Genomic DNA, 22060 nt, shown 5'->3' with positions numbered 1-22060 from the left:
TGGAACAAGGATACATTGATAATCTTAATGATACAAATTCAAATCTAGATGATCAAGAACTTAGTCAAGGAACAAGAAATAATAATGAGTATATGTTAAATGTTAAAGAGAGAATAACCCAACAAATATGGAATGCTAGAGCACTTAGATAAAAGCGCATATGATGTTTATTTCTCTTTTTATTTTATTAGTAATCGTATTATTGACTACTTTCTTAAACTAACATATTGCATACGATGATTTGATTTTAATTTTTGTTACTTATTTAAATTTTTTATCGTACTAATAATTTTTATATTAATTACTATTTTAAAATATAAATTACTTAACTATGTAATAACAATTTGTAATTATACTTTATACTACAAAACATGACACGGAAATTACCATGTAATCACAATCTGTCACCAAATATATCTATGTAATTACAAAGAAATTACAAGACAATGTAAATACTATCATAATAATTACACTTTCATCTAATTATTCATGTTCTCCAAATAGACTATTAGTCTCTAAAATGGACAATTTTTCTCAGCTTAGTACCTGAAATTTTTCATCCACATTAATCTTGAACTTAACAACTTTTACCTATTTTAATCCATATGAAGATGTGACACTCTAATAATGTATCACATCATCATCTAAAAATTATATTTTTCTATTAAAAAATCTAGGTGATGATATGACACAATATCATAGTGCCATATCACTGCTAACATACTTTTTCAAAATTTTTGTCTATGATATACAACATCTTATGTTGAGGTAAATGTACCCATCAACCTTATTAGGATTTCCAATGGTGGTGGAGTTCAGTTATACTCGATTTCTTTGACCAACACAACTTCCTCATTAGTAGGCTTTAGTCAATACTCATGTCTTACTCATCTGCATTTTCAAGATTCATGGTCATATGTTAGAATTTTTGTTAGGAAATCTGAAAAAAAAAACAAAAAAAAACAAATGCACTTCAAATTTGTAAGAATTGTTATCGATTTCAGTTTCTCAGATAAGCAAAAATATCGAAGTACTTAATATTGCATAAATAATAATTTCTAGATGTTTAGAATAATATGATTCTCGTTAATATATAAAATTACATAATATGAAATTGTGGTTTTCCGTTGAATTTAATGAAGAAAAACATGATAAATTAATTTCTCCCTCATGATATTTTTCTTTATTATATAAATCTTAATTATAGAAGCTATAATTTTCTATTAGTTTATATATGCAATCCATTATTATTGGAATCAAACCAAATTGTTTGAATAAAGTATTGAACCGAGAACTAAAACCCGCTGAATCAGTCAAAAACTAATTTAATTGATTTTTTTTTTTACTTTTTGCCCAATTTATTAACAAAAGCCCATAAAATTTGACTTAAATTGGTAAAATCCCAAAATAAAATAGAGCCCAAATAAATAAATCCAAACCTAAAAATTAAAATTATTTTTTACTAGTGTTAATAATTTTTTCTAGATTTTGATACTTTCCTTTTTTTTTCTAATTTTTTCGTATGTAGAATTGATAATAATGTTATCATTAAATAAACTGAAACAGTCATATCTAAACTTAACATTAAACTTAGAAACATTAAGTTTTGAAATAGCAAAGGTTTTAGAAACTAAAGGTACACGAGTTTGAAATAGATCTAACGATAGCTAATACCCAAGACCGGATAATAAGTTCTTATGCCTTCAATTAGAGCCTTCACACGTTTCTCATATATATATATATTGAAAATCCTAATTTAGGTTTGTGGTTTTATATTGAAAGGAATCCTTACATCATATTAGATGCATGAGTAGAAGAACCAGAATTAAACCACCAAGTATTATTAGAAAATTCAATTAAGCTTGATTTGAAACATATAAAAGCTTAAATTTTCATCATCTTTTATATAGTGTCCTACTTTCTTATAGAAGTGACCCTTATATACCATTCATTATTTTTCTCGCCATTTAGAGACATTGAGAGGAATATTTTTCTTTTTTTAAAACTTATTAGTTTTCACATTAAGTCCTTTGTTAGCTCCTTCACCCACAAGGTTGACGAAATGACTTTCTTGACTCTTTAATTTTACTTCCTCTTGGATGAGTTTATTAGTCAATTCATTAACTTCTCACTTATCTTTAATAGTGTTATAATTAATTTAAAACAACTTATAATTTAAATTTAGTGAGTTCAAATGAACTACACTAAGAAAGAGGCATTCACTTATTTTTAGCATCATTGTAATATTAGTCATTTCAATGATATGTTCTTGCATTCTCTCAACCGGTTAAACTTCATGGCCGTGAGTCGTGTCATTAAAGAACCAACGAATGACTAGTTTGCGAAATAAAAACATTCTTCCACAAATGTTTTCAAACTTTCAGTTTGTGGAATTGTGGTCTTAATGTTATTGGCGATAGTCATTAGCAAAAACATAAGGCTCAATCTATTTGATCATTCACATTGCTTATGGTATAATTTTTCTTCTTCACTGCATAAGCCATTAATAGCAGTCGATTTATATTCTAATAGTGCCAAGTTAGGATAAAAAACACTTAAATGAAACTTCACTTGAATACACCATTTAAGGAACCCATTAAAAAAAGCAAAGGCATGCAAAAGAAAAGAAATAGCCGCAAAATAATATATAAAAGCAAAACAATAAATAAATTCTCAAAATACTAAATTTACTTTATGAATTTAGATAAGTTAACAATCCAGAGAAGGAATTGTATGAAACTATAATTTCACCTCATCCCTATCCCTTTCCAATAGAAGAATAACAAATTAAAATTTTCTCCTATTGAAAAGGGATAGATATGAGGTAGAATTATAATTTCATACAATCTATTCTAAACAATCCAAGTCAATCTAGTTCTCCTTTTGTAAATATTGCATTATACTATCATAAATTATTTATTAACTTTAATGGACAAATAAATATTTTTCATCAAATATACACGTTGTCTTTGAATATTCAAATATATATCTACTAAAAATATTAATTTATTTCCATAGTTTTCACTATTCATAGAATAAATAATCTATATTTGGGCAAATTTTGAAGTTGTAATGGGTAGTAAAATTAATTTATCCATTTTCTTATTATAAGCATTTGATTAATTAAATGGACATTGACAATTTTACATACATGATTTAATTAACATATTTGAAAAATTTCTAATTTGGCCACTTTAGTGAGTAAAAACTATATATATATATCACATAGATATCAAATTAAAAGTATTCAATTTTAAAGGACAAGAACCTTAATACCCATTTATGTGAAATACTTTAAAGCCCATAATTTAATCTATCTTGATTTTTATTAGAATAATCAATGAATAATACGTGAGAAATAACATAATTATATTAATAATTAAGTTAGATCATAATAAATAATAAACATTAATAAAGAAAAATACATGAGAATAATACTAAAAATTAAGGTATTGAGTTTATATAATTTGTATTTAGTATTACATTTGCTTAGAACATCTTAGATAGAGGTTACAGAAACACTTACGTTTGAAAGTCATATGATTTGAAACATTATATATATATATATATATATATACAAAGGTTAATAACATCCTTATTAGAATGAATCAATAACAACTCACAATTAACGCAAGAGTAAAAAACTAATCCCATAAGCGACGACATATAAGCAAGAACCCTTAAAAATCATAGCGAAACATTGATGTTTCACGAAACTAATTAAAATTTGATTAAGATAAGTATATCTATCAATCAATAGTATAGCTACAGAAGTAAAAATATCATTCCCATGAAGACTAAAAGTACTAGTAATTCTTGTCTTTCTATTATTTAATAGATAAATTCGAGTAATTGATTAAAAACTAAAATTAACTCAATTAATTAACTAACAAACACGACAAATAAGAAAATAAGAAAATAAACAATTAACAACCAATAAGTGAAACAATACTCAGGAAAGAATTCACCTAGACTTCATATGTCACTATCAATCTAAATAACGCAATTTATTTACTTAGTATCTTGATCCGTAAAAATCCCTAAATGATGCTAATATCTCTTTTGAGAGTAAGAGCAACTAACTCTAGGTTGATTAATTGTAATTTCTTTCTAATTAAAACTCTATTATCGCATTAACTTAACCTATGGATTCCCCTATTAGGTTTGACTCTAATCCGGTAGATTTATGTCGTCCTATTTTTAGGATTGCATGCAACTCCACTCAATTATGCAAGATCTACTCTTAAATAGAGTTTATTCCTCCTCTGATTTAAACACATTAAATGTGGATCAATAGTTTAGAAATATTAAAGCAAGAATTAGGCATACATAATTGAGAACAAGATCTAAGTATTTATTGCATAAAATAAAAATTAAAAGACAAAATTCATCATAGAGTTCATCTCCCCTAGGTATTTAGAAAATTTGTTAATGCTTAAAAATAAAAAGATCCAAGAGACAGTATAACCGAAAAAAATAAAGAAACTCATGATAATCTCCTCAAAAATCAACTGAGAATCTTCAATATTGATGGAAATTTGCTTCAGAATCGGCTTCAATGGTGTTTTTCGAGTTTTTTTCTTGAATATTCTATGACGGCTCTCTTTTATCTTCTAATTTTTTGTCATATATACGTATTAGAATGCTTGAAAAACCTAAAAATCACGTTTTCCTGTTGTTTAGAGTGCAAATTTGCGCAATCTACACAACCTACCACATGGTCGTGTGGTAGCCCATGTGTCTCACACGCCGTGTGGCCATGTCGTGTGGAAGGGGTTAGCCCATGTGGCTCATTTACCTTCGATTTTTCAATTTTCGCTCGTTTTTCACTCCTTTTGCTTCCAAATGCTCTTCTAAGTACAAAAACATGAATTTAAAAGATTATTAGCATAAAATTCACAATTAACATCAGATAATCACCCAAAACGTATTAAAAATGAGGTTAAAACAAATTACTTTTAGTACTTATTGTTGACACCATTTTTTGATTGAAAACGGGGTCGTTTGGGCTTAGGGTTCAGAGACCAAAAACGACGTCGTTTTGGTCTCTGACCCGCAAGGTGACCCGACCCTGGGGGAGGATCTGCGTGTTTTCTTCAAATGGGTTATTTATGCGCGCAGTCCCTCCTATTTTTCAGCGCATTACAGTTTGGTCCTATTTCGTTGTTTTCTTTTATTTTGATCTAGCCCTAAAATTTTACTTTTGTTTCATTTTAGTCCACTGAAGTGCTGCGTTTTAGAACTTTGGTTTATTTACTGTGTTGGTCCCCCTTTTTGGCGCGCGTCACAATTTAATCCTTTTTTTGTTTTTTATTTCAATTTCGCCCAATACATTCGTTTTTATTTCAATTTAGTCCATATTCTATTATTATTATTATTATTATTATTATTATTATTACCTACTTATTTATATTTTTATTCAAATCTCGATATATATATACATGTATATATTTTTATGATATACATACATTATTTTTTATAACTTATATATACTTATATATTTTTACATATTTTACAACTTATATACATATCTATATATCTATATTTTTATTTTCATAAATACATATACCTACTTATATACAATCTTTATAATTTAAAACATACCTTTTATATACTTTTTAAAATTCATACATACATACATACATACATACATACATATATTATGTTATTCACTACTATTGTTTTATTTGGTGTTAATTTATTTACTTATTTACATGCTCATTATCATTATTATTTTATTTAAGTGCTTTAATTTTTATTTGTTTATTTACTTGATTTCTTTTCATTATATATTTGCCATCTTATTTATTTATCTTTTCTTATTTTGCTTGTGTTATTTATATTATCATTATCATCATTATTTTACATTTTACTCAGATTTATCAAAAACGAAAAAATTTTTCAAATAAGGCAATGTTTTGCGTTTGGAAATTCGAGAAAACATGCCCTAAGGTGCTGGGTGTAGATTTTTCTCGTTCAACCAAATGGCTTAATATCCTTTTAAAAATTTTAAAATAAGGCAATGTTTTGCGTTTGGAAATTCGAGAAAACATGCCCTAAGGTGCTGGGTGTCGACTTTTCTCGTTCAACCAAATGGCTTAATATCCTTTTAAAAGAATTTCAAAATATGGCAATGTTTTGCGTTTGGAAATTCGAGAAAACATGCCCTAAGGTGCTGGGTGTCGATTTTTCTCATTCAACCAAATGGCTAAATATCCTTTTAAAAATTTCAAAATAAGGCAATGTTTTGCGTTTGGAAATTCGAGGAACATGCCCTAATATGCTAGGTTTCGATTTCTCGATTGACCGAATAGCCAAATATCCTCTTGAATTTTCAATCCATATCATCCGAGTTTTTTTTAAGGATCGTATTTTAAATTTCTTTAAAGTTTTCAATTTTTCGACACTAAGACATTAAGTAATCAACTAGGTACCAATGTTGGGCGTATCGAGGGTGCTAATCCTTCCTCGTATGAATCGACTCCGAACCCGTTTTCAATTTCGTGGACCAAACTTGTTGCTTTAATAAAATCAAATCGTTTATTAAAAACAACCACTTTTCGAGGTGATCCGATCACACCTCATCAAAAAAAGATCGGTGGCGACTCCCATTTTCGTTTTCATTTTCCAAAACCCAATTCGACCCCGTTTTCAATCAAAAAATGGTGTCAACAGCTTGGCGACTCCACTGGGGATCACGTTTTTTTAAAAATAAATGAGTCGTGCCACGAGTAGATTACTTTTTGTCTTTTTGTCAAAAATTGAAAACTTGATTTAAGTATACGATCCTTTCATTGCATTCCATTCATTTTTATTGCAATTTTCATTGTTGTGACTTTGTTGTGACTGTTGTGTTGATTTAAATTTTGGTATTTTTCTGCATATTGCATTACATGACCGTTGGTCACACCCTTTAAGTGAGAGTGGGAAGCTACTCCTTCGTGAGGTTTTCACCTCCGTGCAGGATAGTGGATCGTTTTCGGGATACATCCGTACCTATGTCTTCGTGAGATTTTCATCTCCGTGCAGCCATAGGGAAATGTATTCCCCTAAACTGAACTCGGTCAATATGAGCCTACAATAGGTGAAGATCGAGGAATCTACTGGTTTGGGTACCCTTACTTTAGAGCCAAACCACATGTAGTGAACCTTAGGAACTCACCCTAGGTAGAACTACACCAAACCCTAGTAGATACCCTGATATGTGCTTTTATTCTTTCTGAATTATTTTGGATTATATGTTTATATTTGATACTGATCTTTGCTGTTTTACTTTGGATGCATGACATTTCAACTGCATGGCATTTCATTATAAAAGGCGTTGATTCACATTCGGTTTCTAGACAGAAAGCTTATCATGGAAAACGAATTTCTTGATAAGGTGGAAAATAATGCGGTTGTCCAAACATGGTCAGAAAAAACGTAACTCGAGAAAGGTGATAGTTTGAAGGAGGGGTACACATCAGAATTATGGGACTTCACTTGTATCAACGTAACTCAGAATAATCTCCAAGAGTTGAAAGAAATTTAGGCTCAATGGGATGACGAGGTCAAACAGTTGTTTTGCTGTAATTATGGTGATTTGCCCTACTTGCTCGACATCAAGGTGGATGAGCATTTATTTCGAGCTCTGGCCCAATTTTGGAATTCTGCTTATAGCTGCTTCACCTTTGGGGAGGTAGACATGGTGCCTACTGTGGAGGAGTATACAACTTTACTTCGTTGTCCAAGAATCCAAGTAGATAAAGTTTATTCTAGAACTTCCAATGTTCTCACTTTTACAAAGAAGTTAGTAAAAATCACCGGAATGAGCGAGCAATGGGTTACGGCGCAAATCAAACAAAAAGGGGAAAATAAATGTATCCCTTAGAGAAGTTTGCGAGGTCAGATTTTGGCACACCCTGATACAAAGAAGAAAGTCGATGTTCTCGCTTTGAGTATCTATGGGCTGGTTATTTTCCCCAAGGCATTAGGACATATTGATGAAACAGTTACAGATTTGTTCAATCAACTTGACAGGAGGATTACACCCGTCCCAGTAATTTTGGCTGAAACGTTCAGATCTTTGAGTGCGTACCGGAGAGCGGGTGAAGGAAGATTCATTGGTTGTGCACAGCTCCTATTAGTTTGGTTCCATAGTCACTTCTAGAAGGTGGATAAGGTTTCTTACAAAGTATTATCTGAAAAGTATTCTCCTTTGAAAGAATTAGCAGCGACACCAAGACGTGACGATATTACTGGAGAAAGGTGGATGGCGATCCTTTAAAATCTCCGAGATGAGGATGTTGAATGGAAAGCTCCTTGGATGGTGCCTGACGAGATTTTGTATCGATGTGGAGACTTCGATTGAGTTCCTTTACTCAGAATTTGGGGAGCTATCGGATATACCCCTCTGCTCGTACTAAGACAATATAGATCAAGATAGTTCATACCGGTAACGTAAGGACTGGCCGAGTGTGAGTTTTCTTATAGGGGTAATAACTACAAGGGAAAGATTTGAGAAATGTCCAACGCTTGGAAACTAACTCACCGGATGAAAAGATTTACCGTTGGGGCAATGATAACTCCTGAATATAATGGGTGGTGGAGTAAGAGGATTAACGATAATATTCCCGAGCCAAGTCACGAAGGCAGTCAGTTAATAGAGGAGCATTTACGGGTCGTCCCTTCTGAACTACAAATATTAAAGCAAGACTTTGAAAGAAGAAATGCAGAGTTGGAAAAGCAGATAGAGCAAATAAAGGAAGAAAAAATAAACTTAAGATTGGATGTAGATGTTCAGAAGCTTGAGGCGGAGCGATTAAAAAAGGGGAAAGCTAGGGCTGAAGAAAATCTTGATAGTTTGAAAACAGATTATAAGAAGTTACGATTATCAATGAGGACTGCCAGGTTGGGAAAGACTTCTGAGCTGTGGCGTAAGGAGATTCAACAAGAAAAGAATAAGGCTGATGAATGGGAAAGGAGGTTCCAAGAAATTCAAGCACAGAACGAGACTCTAAAGAGGAGTTTGTCAGAGAATCAAAAGGAAAAAGGGAGCTAGAGAACAGAGTGACTGAATCAGAAGGATCTCTCCATCGGCAACAAAATCGGAACTCTGTGATGGAATTGAGGGCAAGCCTAAATAGAATTGAAAAAATGAAAAAAAGAATTGAAGAGTTAGAAGCAGCATTGCGAAATTGCGAGATCCGGATCGAGTATTTGGAAGCTAATGAAGATCGTCAAAACGAGCTGTTGCACTACTTTCAGAACCAAGTTAGAGATAGAGATCACATTATGGGAGAAGCCGTGGCTCAAATTCGAGAGGTTGCGGATCACCTACAGACGTTGGCAGTGCAAGCTAATACGCTAAGTGTGAAATATGATCTGGAATCAAGCCGAGGAAAAGGGCTAGCTTCATTACTTAAGAAAATTAGAATTTTGAGCATTAGGGCAAAACCGTATATGCAATTTGTCTTATGTAAAGAATTTTGTTTTTTCTAGTAAAGTTTTCTTAATGGAATTGAATCAGAGTCAATGCCTTTTCTTTTTGCATTCATTTCATGCATTGCATCACATCATATGCATTAACGACCATTAAAGGACCCTAATTAAATAAAATTATTTTAGTTAACTTGGAAACCCGACACCCCTACGAAACTCGAGCAAAATAAAAGAACATGGATCAAAGACTAGAAAAACTTGAACAGCTCCAAAAAGATATGCACGATCAGATACATGAGCGGTTGGAAAGAATTCAGCAAGAGATGACAGAAAAGATGCGAGAGACCCAGAATGACATGATGGCAAAGTTAACGCAGCTGTTAAGAGGAGGAAAGGACAAGGGAAAAGACCCTGTAGTTAATGATGAAGAGGGAAATAATGATGAACCCCTTTACCCTCCAGGCTTTACCCCTCCGCACTTTCATACTCAAGCTGAGCTGTACCCACATAAATCCTCTGTTACTATCAGACCCCAGCAATCTCAGACGGGTCCTTCAATGCCAATGAATTTTCAAATTGGGGTAGGTCCTAATCCCGGAGAGAATCCTACTAACTCATGGTCCCTGATCTCGATGACGTGGTAGAAGTAGAGAAAGCGAAAGTGGATCTGTCAAAGCAATTAGAGGACCGATGTAAATGGCTGGAGGAGAAGTTCAAAGCCATGGAAAATGCTGATTACCACCGAGGAATGGACGCTAAAGATTTGAGCTTGGTACTCAATTTGGTCCTCCCTCCTAAATTTAAAATGCTAAAATTTGAGAAGTATAACGGGGTAAGTTGTCCCAAAGCTCATTTCACTATGTTTTGCCGAAGGATGGCCGGATACATCAACAATGATCAGCTGCTAATTCACTGCTTCCAGGATAGTTTGATCCGGTCAGCATCTAGATGATATAATCAATTGAGTCAGACTAACATCCACTTGTGGAAAGATTTGGCACAGGCTTTATCAAGCAATACAGACATGTGATGGATATAGCACCCGATTGAATTGTATTACAAAACATGGAAAAGAAGCCTAATGAGAACTTCCGACAATATGCTCAGAGATGGAGGGAGGTGGCAGCGCAAGTTCAACCACCACTTTTAGAAAAAGAGATAACCATGCTTTTTATCAATACTTTGAAAGCTCCATTTCTCAATCACATGTTGGGCAGTGCCACTAAAAGCTTTTCAGACATAGTGATGTCTGGAGAAATGATAGAGAACGCCATAAGGTGTGGCAAGATAGAAACAGGAGAAAGCACTAAAAGGTCAGCACCAATAAAGAAGGAGCATGAGATAAATAATACAAGCATGTTTAACAAGAACCATTCTAAATCAATCACGGTGGGACAAGCCAGAGCAGCAACCGCTAATCAGCAAGGTTCTTCGAAACAGGAATCCAATCCAAGGTCAAATGTAGAGAGACCTCAATTCACACCCATCCCAGTGACGTATAGGGAATTGTAACAGAACTTATTCGATGCGCATGTGGTATCTCCATTTTACCTAAAACCTATGCAACCTCCATACCCTAAGTGGTATAACGCAAACGCCCAATGCGAGTATCACGCAGGGACTAAGGGGCACTCGATTGAGAACTGCACTGCATTCAAGAAGTTAGTTGAAAATTTTATCAATTTGGGGATCGTAAAGATTGGTGACTCATCAGGGCCAAACATAGCAGGGAATCCATTGCCCAATCATGATGATAAAGGGGTGAACACGAGAACTGAGAATGGAGGAAGGAGAGTCAAAGCCAACGTAGCAGAGATAAAGAACCCCCTTAAATGGGTTTGGAAACAAATGGTGAAAGGAGGTCTCATCAAGCAAGATTCAATAGAAAGGCCCGAAGGAGCAAGGAAGTTTTGTAAGTTCCACGCAAAAGAAGGCCATAACATCCAAAAATGCACTGAGTTCAGAACCATAGTGCAAAGCTTAATGGATAACAAAGAGTTGGAGTTTTATGAAGAGATCAAGGGACTAGAAAAGGGAGAAGTTTATGCTTCAGAGGAAGGATCTGCAGGACAAACCCAAAAGGCTAATCATCCAGTGGTGATTATTTCAAAGCCAATGAACGAAGAATTTGGAATACAAATTGCGCCAAAGGTCATAATCCAAAAACCTGTATCCTTTTCTTACAAGGATAGCAAAAAAGTTCATTGGAATTACAACGTCAATGTGACGATTCCAGGAAAAGAGAGCTTGGTAAATGCTTCAGAAGAGAAGGAAGGATTCTATACACGAAGTGGAAAACGCTATGATCCGGCAAATGCAAGAGTGGAATCTGGAAAAGAAAAAGCCTTAGTAGTTGAGCTGGGAAAAGTAAAAACAGACAAAGTTGAATCGCATGTCAATCAGCCGGTAAATGAAAATGAGGCTAGAGAATTTCTAAAATTCTTGAAGCATAACAAGTACAGCATGGTAGAACAATTACATAAGCAATCGGCTCGTATCTCTATGCTTGAGTTGCTTCTAAGTTCAGAGATACATCGTAATGCGTTGATTAAGGTGCTAAATGAAACTTATGTCACTAATGATATCTCAGTGAATAAGTTGGACCAATTGGTTAATAATATAAGTGCCGACAATTTCATTTTCTTTAATGATGATGAAATATCGCTGGGAGGGAGAGGAGCCACCAAAGCCTTACATATAACCACTCGTTGCGGGGAGTATATGTTGTCGGGTGTGCTAATTGATAATGGATCAGCCCTGAATGTTTTACCCCTATCCACCTTAAGCAGGTTACCAGTGGATAGCTCTCACATGAAATCATGCCAGAATATAGTGAGGGCATTTGATGGTACCGAAAGGAGGGTGATGGGAAGAATAGAAATACCCCTCTCGATTGGCCCGAATACATACGAGGTGGACTTCCTAGTGATGGATATCAAGCCTTCGTATAATTGCTTGTTGGGAAGACCCTGGATTCATTCAGCAGGGGCGGTGCCATCATCATTGCACCAGAAGTTGAAATTGTTAACAGAAGGCCAATTGATTACGATTAATGCTAAGGAAGACATCATTGCATCAGTAACCAGTGACGCACCATACTTGGGAACAGATGATAAGGCGGTTGAATGTTCTTTTTGATCCTTGGAGTTCATAAATACGACCTCTGTCATTAAGGGAAAGAAGATCCCGATACCCAGCATATCTAAAGCCACAAGGATGGGATTACAAATGACAGTTAGGAAAGGAGCTGTGCCGGGAAGAGGACTGGGAAGATGCCTTTAAGGAAAGATAGAGGCACCCATGGTGAAGGACAAATGAGACCGCTTTGGTTTAGGATTTAAGCCAAATGCCAAGAAAAGAAAGAAAGAGTTAGAGAAAAGACAAGAGAGGAGGAAGGTCCGTTTGAATGGAGAAGAAGTTGATTGGGAACCTATGGCTTTCCCCCACATATCTAGGACCTTCGTATCGGGAGGAACCATGTATTCTGGATTGAGGACTCCAAGAAAGAAAACCACAGAGGAAATGTTAGGAAACCTGAACATTAATGCCATATTTGAAGAAGGATCTGAAGAAAGAAATATGTCAGGCATCTGTCCCTTTGAACCTGGGAGTATTTTAAACAATTGGACTGCTGAAGAAATGCTTGAAGTTTTTAGAGTTTCTCCAGAGTAATATTCAAAACATACTAATTGTGTTAAGCCTAGAGAAAATGGAAACTTTTTGTGAAATGAAATGGGCTTATGTTTGAACATTGTGACTTTAATGAAATATATCTTCGTATTTTCTTTTTAAGTATATATTCTTTTAAGATTCTTTTCATTCTTTCATGCGAATAATCATCTTGGATGTTTTTATTCCAAATCATTCTTTCATTAATTCATGATCATACTAAATAAGAATCCTTAAATTCATACATTCGCTGTACATTCTTTGATACCCATAACAGGTCCCAAGATATCAATGTCATGAGTGACCCTATTATGGACTTACGAAATCTTTTTGAACGAGATATGTGTTTAGAGGAATCTCAAGATTTTGAAGATAACACAGATTACAACCTATCTTCGGACCTATTGAGGATGGTAGAGAAGGAAGAGAAACAAATCCTACCTCACGAAGAGAAGGTAGAGACGGTGACCCTAGAAGAGGGAAAGTGGTGAAGATTGGCACATGCATAGCTGAAGAAGTAAAACAAGACCTCATTGAGTTGCTTCGAGAGTTCAAAGATGTCTTCGTGTGGTCATACCAAGATATGCCCGGGTTGAGTACTGATATCGTAGTTCACCGTCTTCCTATAAAGGAAGATTGCAAGCCCGTTCAGCAAAAACTCCGAAGAATGATGCCTGATGTTGTATTAAAAATAAAAGAGGAGGTGCAAAAGCAATTCGATGCTGGATTTTTGCAAGTGGTCAAATATTCTGAATGGGTAGTCAATATCGTACCTGTCCCTAAGAAAGATGAGAAGGTACGAATATGTGTAGATTATAGAGATTTAAATAAGGCTAGCCCAAAAGATAACTTTCCCTTACCGCATATTGACGCCTTGGTAGACAACACAGTGGGGCATTCACTGTTTTCTTTCATGGATGGTTTCTCTGGATATAACCTAATTAAGATTCATCCTGAGGATATGAAGAAAACTACATTCATAACCCTATGGGGAACTTTTTGTTATAAAGTGATGCCATCTGGGTTGAAAAATGCAGGGGCAACGTATCAGAGGGCCATGGTAACATTGTTTCATGACATGATGCATAAGGAGTTAGAAGTCTATGTTGATGACATGATTGCAAAGTCAAGAACAGAAGATGAACATGTGCAGGTCCTTAAGAAATTATTTATAAGGTTGAGAAAATTTCAGTTAAAGCTAAATCCAGCGAAATGCACATTCGGGGTTAGATCAGGAAAATTGTTGGGGTTTATGTTCTGTGAGAGAGGAGTTGAGATAAATCTAGACAAAGTAAAGGCAATACAAGAATTACCTCCACCGCGTACTCAAAAAGAGGTTCGAGGTTTCCTAGGAAGACTAAACTATATCGCTCGGTTCATTTCACAGCTAACCGAGAAATGTGACCCCATATTCCGTCTCATTAAGAAACACAATCCAGGTGTATGAGATGAGGAATGTCAGAAAACTTTTGAAAAAGTCAAACACTACTTGTCCAACGCCCCAGTGTTGATGCCACTCTGCCCAGACAAGCCACTCATACTGTATTTGGCAATATTTGAAAATTCCATGGGATGCGTGCTTGGCCAACATAATGAGTCAGGATGAAAAGAAAGAGCAATTTACTATCTCAGTAAGAAGTTCACCGAATGCGAAACAAGATATTCGCCAATTGAGAAGCTATGTTGTGCCTTGATCTGGACAACTTGGAGACTGAGACAGTACATGTTGTACCATACAACCTGGTTAATTTCTAAACTAGATCCCTTGAAATACCTAATGGAGTCGACCGCTCTGAATGGGAGAATGGCCCGATGGAAAATTCTTCTATCTGAATTTGATATAGTCTATGTGAACCAGAAGGTGGTAAAAGGGAGTGCAATAGTGGATTTCCTGGCAAGTAGAGCTCTGGAAGATTACGAGCCACTAAACTTCAATTTCCCAAATGAGGATTTGATGTATGTTGCAACTGCAGAAGAAAGTTTTCAAGAAGGTGGTCATTGGAAGCTGAATTTTGACAGAGCTTCGAATGCTATAGGCAATGGAACCGGGGCAGTACTCATGTCCCCTAGTGGAGATCATTATCCTTTCACTAGCAAATTGGACTTTGATTGCACAAATAATATGGCTGAGTATGAAGCTTGCATTATGGGCATCCGGGCAGCCATAGAGCGGAAAATTAAGGTGCTAGAGGTATACGGAGACTCTGCATTAGTAATTTGCCAGCTCAAAGGGGAATGGGAAACGAGAGACCCGAAATTAGTCCGCTATCGAAATTTGGTCTTGGAATTGATTGAGGAATTTGACAGTGTCACCTTTTGTTATCTCCCACGAGATGAAAACCAGATGGCAGATGCTTTGGCAACTCTAGCCTCTATGTTTAAAGTAAACGAACCAGAAAATATGAAGCCTATTCAGATCAGCATTCATGAGGCTCCAGCACTTTGTTACAACCTTGACGATGAAGAGGAAAAAGGATGATCACCCCTGGTATCATGACATATTGCGATATGTAAAGAGTCGTGAGTACCCCGACCATGCAATGGAAAATGATAAGAGGACCTTAAGGAGATTAGCCATTGATTACATCCTACATGGGGAGATCTTGTATAAAAAGGGAAAAGATCAAGTATTGTCGAAATGTGTGGATGCTGTCGAAGCCAAGAAAATTTTAGAAGAAGGTATTTGTGGAACATATGCCAACGGCTTTACGATGGTCAGACAAATTATGAGATTTGGGTATTATTGGTCCACCATGGAAGGGAATTGCATTAATTATGCCAAAAAGTATCATAAATGTCAAATTTATGGTGACAAGATGCACGCACCACCTTCATCGCTTCACGTTATGGTTTCTCCATGGCCTTTCTCCATGTGGGGTATGGATGTTATTGGGCCAATATCTCCAAAGGCTTCTAATGGGCATCGTTTTATCTTTGTGGTTATTGATTACTTCACTAAATGGGCGGAGGCTGCTTCATATGCCAACGTCACAAAGTCAGCAGTTAGCAAATTTTTGAAAAAAGAAATCATATGTCGATACGGGATGCCTGAAATGATCATATCTGACAACGCGCTGAACTTGAACAACAACTTAATAGTGGAAGTTTGTAGTCAGTTCAAGATCAGACACCATAATTCGTCGCCGTACCGTCCAAAAATGAATGGTGCCGTGGAAGCAGCTAATAAAAATATTAAGAAAATTGTAGGGAAAATGACTGAAACCTACAAAGACTGGCATGAGAAATTACCTTTCGCCCTCCTAGCATATCATACCTCCGTTAGGACCTCTACTAGGGCAACACCGTTTTCTTTAGTCTATAAGATGGTGGCAGTTTTACCCATAGAAGTTGAAATCCTTTCTCTCCGAGTATTAGCTGAACTAAAGTTAGATGAGGCCGAATGGATTCAATCTCGATATGATCAGCTAAATTTGATAGAAGAAAAGAGGTTAAAAGCTATTCGTCATGGTCAGATGTATCAGAAACGAATGATGCGAGCCTATAAAAAAAAGTTCATCCCAGAGAATTTCACGAGGGGGACCTAGTTTTGAAAAATATTCTTCCTCTACAAAAAGATAGAATAAAGGACCAAAAGGAAAAAAAAGAGAGGCCAGGGTGAAAACCCGCAAAGGGCGTCTTGAGACCAAAGGGGATTTGAGTTGAAAACCTAAAAAAGGCGGCTCAAATTTTGATGGAGTATGTGGTGAACAAAATAGCTCAAATTTTGATCAATATCTGGGGCATGTAGAGGTCACGTTATACTTGAATCAACAAGAAAGGGTAGGCGACATCTTGGGGTATCGACAAAATACTGTAGATTCCCTAAACACATGTTAAAGCTTATGTAGGGAAACTCGTGCTGCGATATCTAGGGCACCTGTTGTCATCTTATATATTTTGAATCTTGGAAAAAATTTGTTGTCTTGATTAATGTATTCATTTCAAGCGTTGCTCCCCAATAAAATTCCATCTTATCCATTATTTTTTTTATCTTTGCAAAATTTGCTATCTTGATTAACTTATTCATTTTGAGATTTTGTTCCCAATAACATTTTTGTTTGTCCATTGTGATAATCTTGTTCAAAACATTTGAAATAACGATTAATGGACTGAATGTTCAAACAAAAGGAGTTTTGCATATTACTCTAGAAATTTCTAAATAATGAAGGAACCTGAAACAGGACTGTTGTTTAGAACACACCAAATTTTAAGTACCTAAAAGGGGAAAGTCTAAGTCAGGACTATCCTTTCAATTTTGTTGTCCAAACATGGATTAAACAAAATGGCAAGATGTCATATTGGTGACAAAGCTTCAATAATCACCAAGTGATGAGAAGAGGTTTTCTTGGAGAAAAATTTTGCAATTGTGCATAAACATTTGGTATGACACCCTGGGAATGGTGTAGGAGACCAAAGAGTTTCATATCAGAGGATCGAGAAAAGGCCAGGTCTTTCTATTGGGTCACAGAGGGAGAAAGATGATTCAAATTTTGCATCCAGTGAGTTGAACTTTGAAGATTATAGTAGGGGCAATCCGACCAAGTAAGAGATGAACATTACCAACCGGACAAGATAGCATTCGGACGCGTTGGCAATAATGCCTTATTGAGCAAGGGGCAATAACAATTCGATCATTGAAAGATCATTTTCATTTTGCATTCATGCATACACATTTAGGCAGGATATTTTGATTCATTTTGATCATAATCACTAGGCATAAATAGGTTCATATAGGTCATGTTCCCCCAAAGAACAGATCAACGAATATGGCAGGTCTTGCCTTCCTGAGTTGACAGCGAAGCAGATCGAAGAAATTACATTGCAATTTAAGAGACTGAAGTCACAATGGCGAATCTTACTTCCCAGGCAATGCAGCGGAATAGATTGAATCTACGACGGCGAATCTCACTTCCTCGACATTGCAATTCAAAAGATTGAAGCCACAACTGCGAATCTTACTTCCCAGGCGATGCAGCGAAATAGATGAAGCTACAACAGTGAATCTTCCTTCCCCGACATTGCAGTCAAATAGATTGAAGCCACAATGGCAAATCTCACCTCCCTGGCGATGCAGTGGAATAGATTGAAGCTACAACGGTGAATCTTCCTTCCCCGACATTGCAGTCAAAAAGATTGAAGCTACAACAGTGAATCTCACCTCCCTGGCGATGCAGTGGAATAGATTGAAGCTACAACGGTGAATCTTCCTTCCCCGACATTGCAGTCAAATAGATTGAAGCTACAATAATGAATCTCACCTCCTTAGCGATACAGTGGAATAGATTGAAGCTACAACGGCGAATCTTTCTTCCCCGACATTGCAGTCAAATAGATTGAAGCTACAACAGTGAATCTTACCTCCCTAGCGATGCAGTGGAACAGATTGAAGCTACGATGGAGAATCTTGCTTTTCTGACATTGCAACTAAAAGATTGAAGCCGCAATGGCGAATCTTATTTCCTCGACGAGACCGGGTAAAAATTGGTCTTTCTTAGTCTTTGCTCTGTTATCGTTACACGACAACGAGCAAAGAGGGGCAGCTGTACAAGCCCAATTTTGAACCTGGGCCCAAGAACCCAAAACCAATTAACCCACTTAGACTAAACCCAAATCCGAATGGCCCAATTACAACACCCAAAACCCAAACAGAACCAGACGCAACTACCCAATTACACCCACCAGCCCAATAAGCCCAAAATCTAAAAGCCCAATGCTCATTTTCAGAAAAAACAAATCAGCCTAGGGTTTCAGAAACTGAAACCCTAGCCCCTAACCAAGTGGCGCCGCACCCTACCCCTAGCCTCTGCCACCGCTGCCAATGTCACGCCGCCACCGCCACGGTCACGTCACCACCGCCACTTGCACCGTCACCTGCAAAGAATAAACAAAACAAAGAAAAAGAGAGCAAAGAACACAAGCAGTAGAGAATCGGTTATAAAAGCCGAATATGTAACTATTTTCTTTTTCCTTTTTAGCTAGCGATCTATGTAACACAAAAAAAAAGATAGTAACAAAAAAAAAGAAAACGAAAATAAACAGATTCAAGGTGATTTTGGCCATTTTATTTTTCTGTTTCTTTTTTTTTCCTTTTTGCAAGTTTTTTTATTATTCATTTAGATTTTATCTCATTTAAAACAAAAAAAAAGAGTGAGTGTACCTGAGGAGGGCCGCGACCTCGCCGTCGGGAAGGGTTTTCTTCTCCATTGTCCGATTTGGGCTTAAGGAGGATTGGAAATCCATTTTCTTCGGTCCGACGGGTTGAGAGAGCATCGGCTCTCAAGGATGCCTCACAACGAAGGCTAGAAAGCTTGTGTTCCGCAACGTCGGCCTTGGGCCGCGGGGACGGAGCGGTGGTGGACGGAGGGTTGAGAGAAAAAGTCAAGTATTTGAAGTTTTTTTTTAAAAGATGGTGGCTAAATGAGGTTATCAGAAATTTTTGTTTTAAATAACCCTATAAAACGACGTCGTTTGGGCTTAGGGTTCAGAGACCAAAAACGACGTCGTTTTGGTCTCTGACCCGCTCGGTGACCCAACCCTGGGGGAGGATCTGCGCGTTTTCTTCAAATGGGTTATTTATGCGCGCAGTCCCTCCTATTTTTCAGCGTATTATAGTTTGGTCCTATTTCGTTGTTTTCTTTTATTTTGATCTAGCCCTAAAATTTTACTTTTGTTTCATTTTAGTCCACTGAAGTGCTGCGTTTTAGAACTTTGGTTTATTTACTGTGTTGGTCCCTCTTTTTGGCGCGCGTCACAATTTAATCCTTTTTTTGTTTTTTATTTCAATTTCGCCCAATACATTCGTTTTTATTTCAATTTAGTCCATATTCTAGTATTATTATTATTATTATTATTATTATTATTATTATTATTATTATTATTACCTACTTATTTATATTTTTTATTCAAATCTCGATATATATATACATGTATATATTTTATGATATACATACATTATTTTTTATAACTTATATATACTTATATATTTTTACATATTTTACAACTTATATACATATCTATATATCTATATTTTATTTTCATAAATACATATACCTACTTATATACAATCTATGTAATTTAAAACATACCTTTTATATACTTTTTAAAATTCATACATACATACATATATATATTATTATGTTATTCACTACTATTGTTTTATTTGGTGTTAATTTATTTACTTATTTACATGCTCATTATCATTATTATTTTATTTAAGTGCTTTAATTTTTTATTTGTTTATTTACTTTTATTTGTTGATTTCTTTTCATTATATATTTGCCATCTTATTTATTTATCTTTTCTTATTTTGCTTGTGTTATTTAAATTATCATTATCATCATTATTTTACATTTTACTCGGATTTATCAAAAACGAAAAAAAATTTCAAATAAGGCAATGTTTTGCGTTTGGAAATTCGAGAAAACATGCCCTAAGGTGCTGGGTGTCGATTTTTCTCGTTCAACCAAATGGCTTAATATCCTTTTAAAAATTTTAAAGAAAGGTAATGTTTTGCGTTTGGAAATTCGAGAAAACATGCCCTAAGGTGCTGGGTGTCGATTTTTCTCGTTCAACCAAATGGCTTAATATCCTTTTAAAAAATTTTCAAAATATGACAATGTTTTGCATTTGGAAATTCGAGAAAACGTGCCCTAAGGTGCTGGGTGTCAATTTTTCTTATTCAACCAAATGGCTAAATATCATTTTAAAAATTTCAAAATAAGGCAATGTTTTGGGTTTGGAAATTCGAGGAACATGCCCTAATGTGCTGGGTTTCGATTTCTCGATTGACTGAATAGCCAAATATCCTCTTGAATTTTCAAGGTGATTTTGGCCATTCTATTTTTCTGTTTCTTTTTTTTTTCCTTTTTGCAAGTTTTTTTTATTATTCATTTAGATTTTATCTCATTTAAAACAAAAAAAAAGAGTGAGTGTACTGGGAAGGCGCGACCTCGCCGTCGGAAGGGTATTCTTCTCTATTGTCCGATTTGGGCTTAAGAAGGATTGGAAATCCATTTTCTTCGGTCCGGCGGGTTGAGAGAGCATCGGCTCTCAAGGATGCCTCACAACGAAGGCTAGAAAGCCTGTGTTCCGTAACGTCGGCCTTGGGTCGCGGCGACGGAGCGGTGGTGGACGGAGGGTTGAGAGAAAAAGTCAAGTATTTGAAGTTTTTTTTTAAAAGATGGTGGCTAAATGAGGGTTATCGAAATTTTGTTTTAAATAACCCTATAAAACGCGGCGTCGTTTGGGCTTAGGGTTCGAGACCAAAACGACGTCGTTTTGGTCTCGACCATGCAAGTGACCCAACCACGGGGAGGATCTGCGTGTTTTCTTCAAATGGGTTATTTATGCGCACCCCTCCTATTTTTCAGCGCATTATAGTTTGGTCCTATTTCGTTGTTTTCTTTTATTTTGATCTAGCCCTAAAATTTTACTTTTGTTTCATTTTAGTCCACTGAAGTGCTGCGTTTTAGAACTTTGGTTTATTTACTGTGTTGGTCCCCATTTTTGGCGCGCGTCACAATTTAATCCTTTTTTTGTTTTTTATTTCAATTTCGCCCAATACATTCGTTTTTATTTCAATTTAGTCCATATTCTAGTATTATTGTTATTATTATTATTATTATTATTATTATTACCTACTTATTTATATTTTTATTCAAATCTCGATATATATATACATGTATATATTTTTATGATATACATACATTATTTTTTATAACTTATATATACTTATATATTTTACATATTTTACAACTTATATACATATCTATATATCTATATTTTATTTTCATAAATACATATACCTACTTATATACAATCTATATAATTTAAAACATACCTTTTATATACTTTTTAAAATTCATACATACATACATATATATATATATTATTATGTTATTCACTACTATTGTTTTATTTGGTGTTAATTTATTTACTTATTTACATGCTCATTATCATTATTATTTTATTT

General features: G+C 35.2%; 3 protein-coding genes across 3 annotated transcripts; all 3 read left to right on the top strand.

Moving 5' to 3' along the window:
• Nucleotides 1-8503: 8503 nt before the first annotated feature.
• LOC105789650 (uncharacterized) lies at nucleotides 8504-9040 on the top strand. The gene has a single exon (XM_012617019.1). The coding sequence runs from the start codon at nucleotides 8504-8506 to the stop codon at nucleotides 9038-9040; it is 537 nt and encodes a 178-aa protein (XP_012472473.1).
• Nucleotides 9041-10980: 1940 nt separating this feature from the next.
• On the top strand, nucleotides 10981-12558 carry LOC128034137 (uncharacterized). The gene has a single exon (XM_052622912.1). The coding sequence runs from the start codon at nucleotides 10981-10983 to the stop codon at nucleotides 12556-12558; it is 1578 nt and encodes a 525-aa protein (XP_052478872.1).
• A 2308-nt stretch (nucleotides 12559-14866) lies between these two features.
• Nucleotides 14867-15568, top strand: LOC128034134 (uncharacterized). The gene is made up of 2 exons (XM_052622906.1): nucleotides 14867-15125; nucleotides 15228-15568. The coding sequence occupies exons 1-2, from the start codon at nucleotides 14867-14869 to the stop codon at nucleotides 15566-15568; spliced, it is 600 nt and encodes a 199-aa protein (XP_052478866.1).
• Nucleotides 15569-22060: the final 6492 nt, after the last annotated feature.

The sequence above is a fragment of the Gossypium raimondii genome, chromosome 2 (assembly GCF_025698545.1).
Source record: "Gossypium raimondii isolate GPD5lz chromosome 2, ASM2569854v1, whole genome shotgun sequence".
Lineage (NCBI taxonomy): Eukaryota > Viridiplantae > Streptophyta > Magnoliopsida > Malvales > Malvaceae > Gossypium > Gossypium raimondii.
Note: the sequence above shows the minus strand (reverse complement) of the source record. Positions and strands in the feature narration are given on the sequence as shown.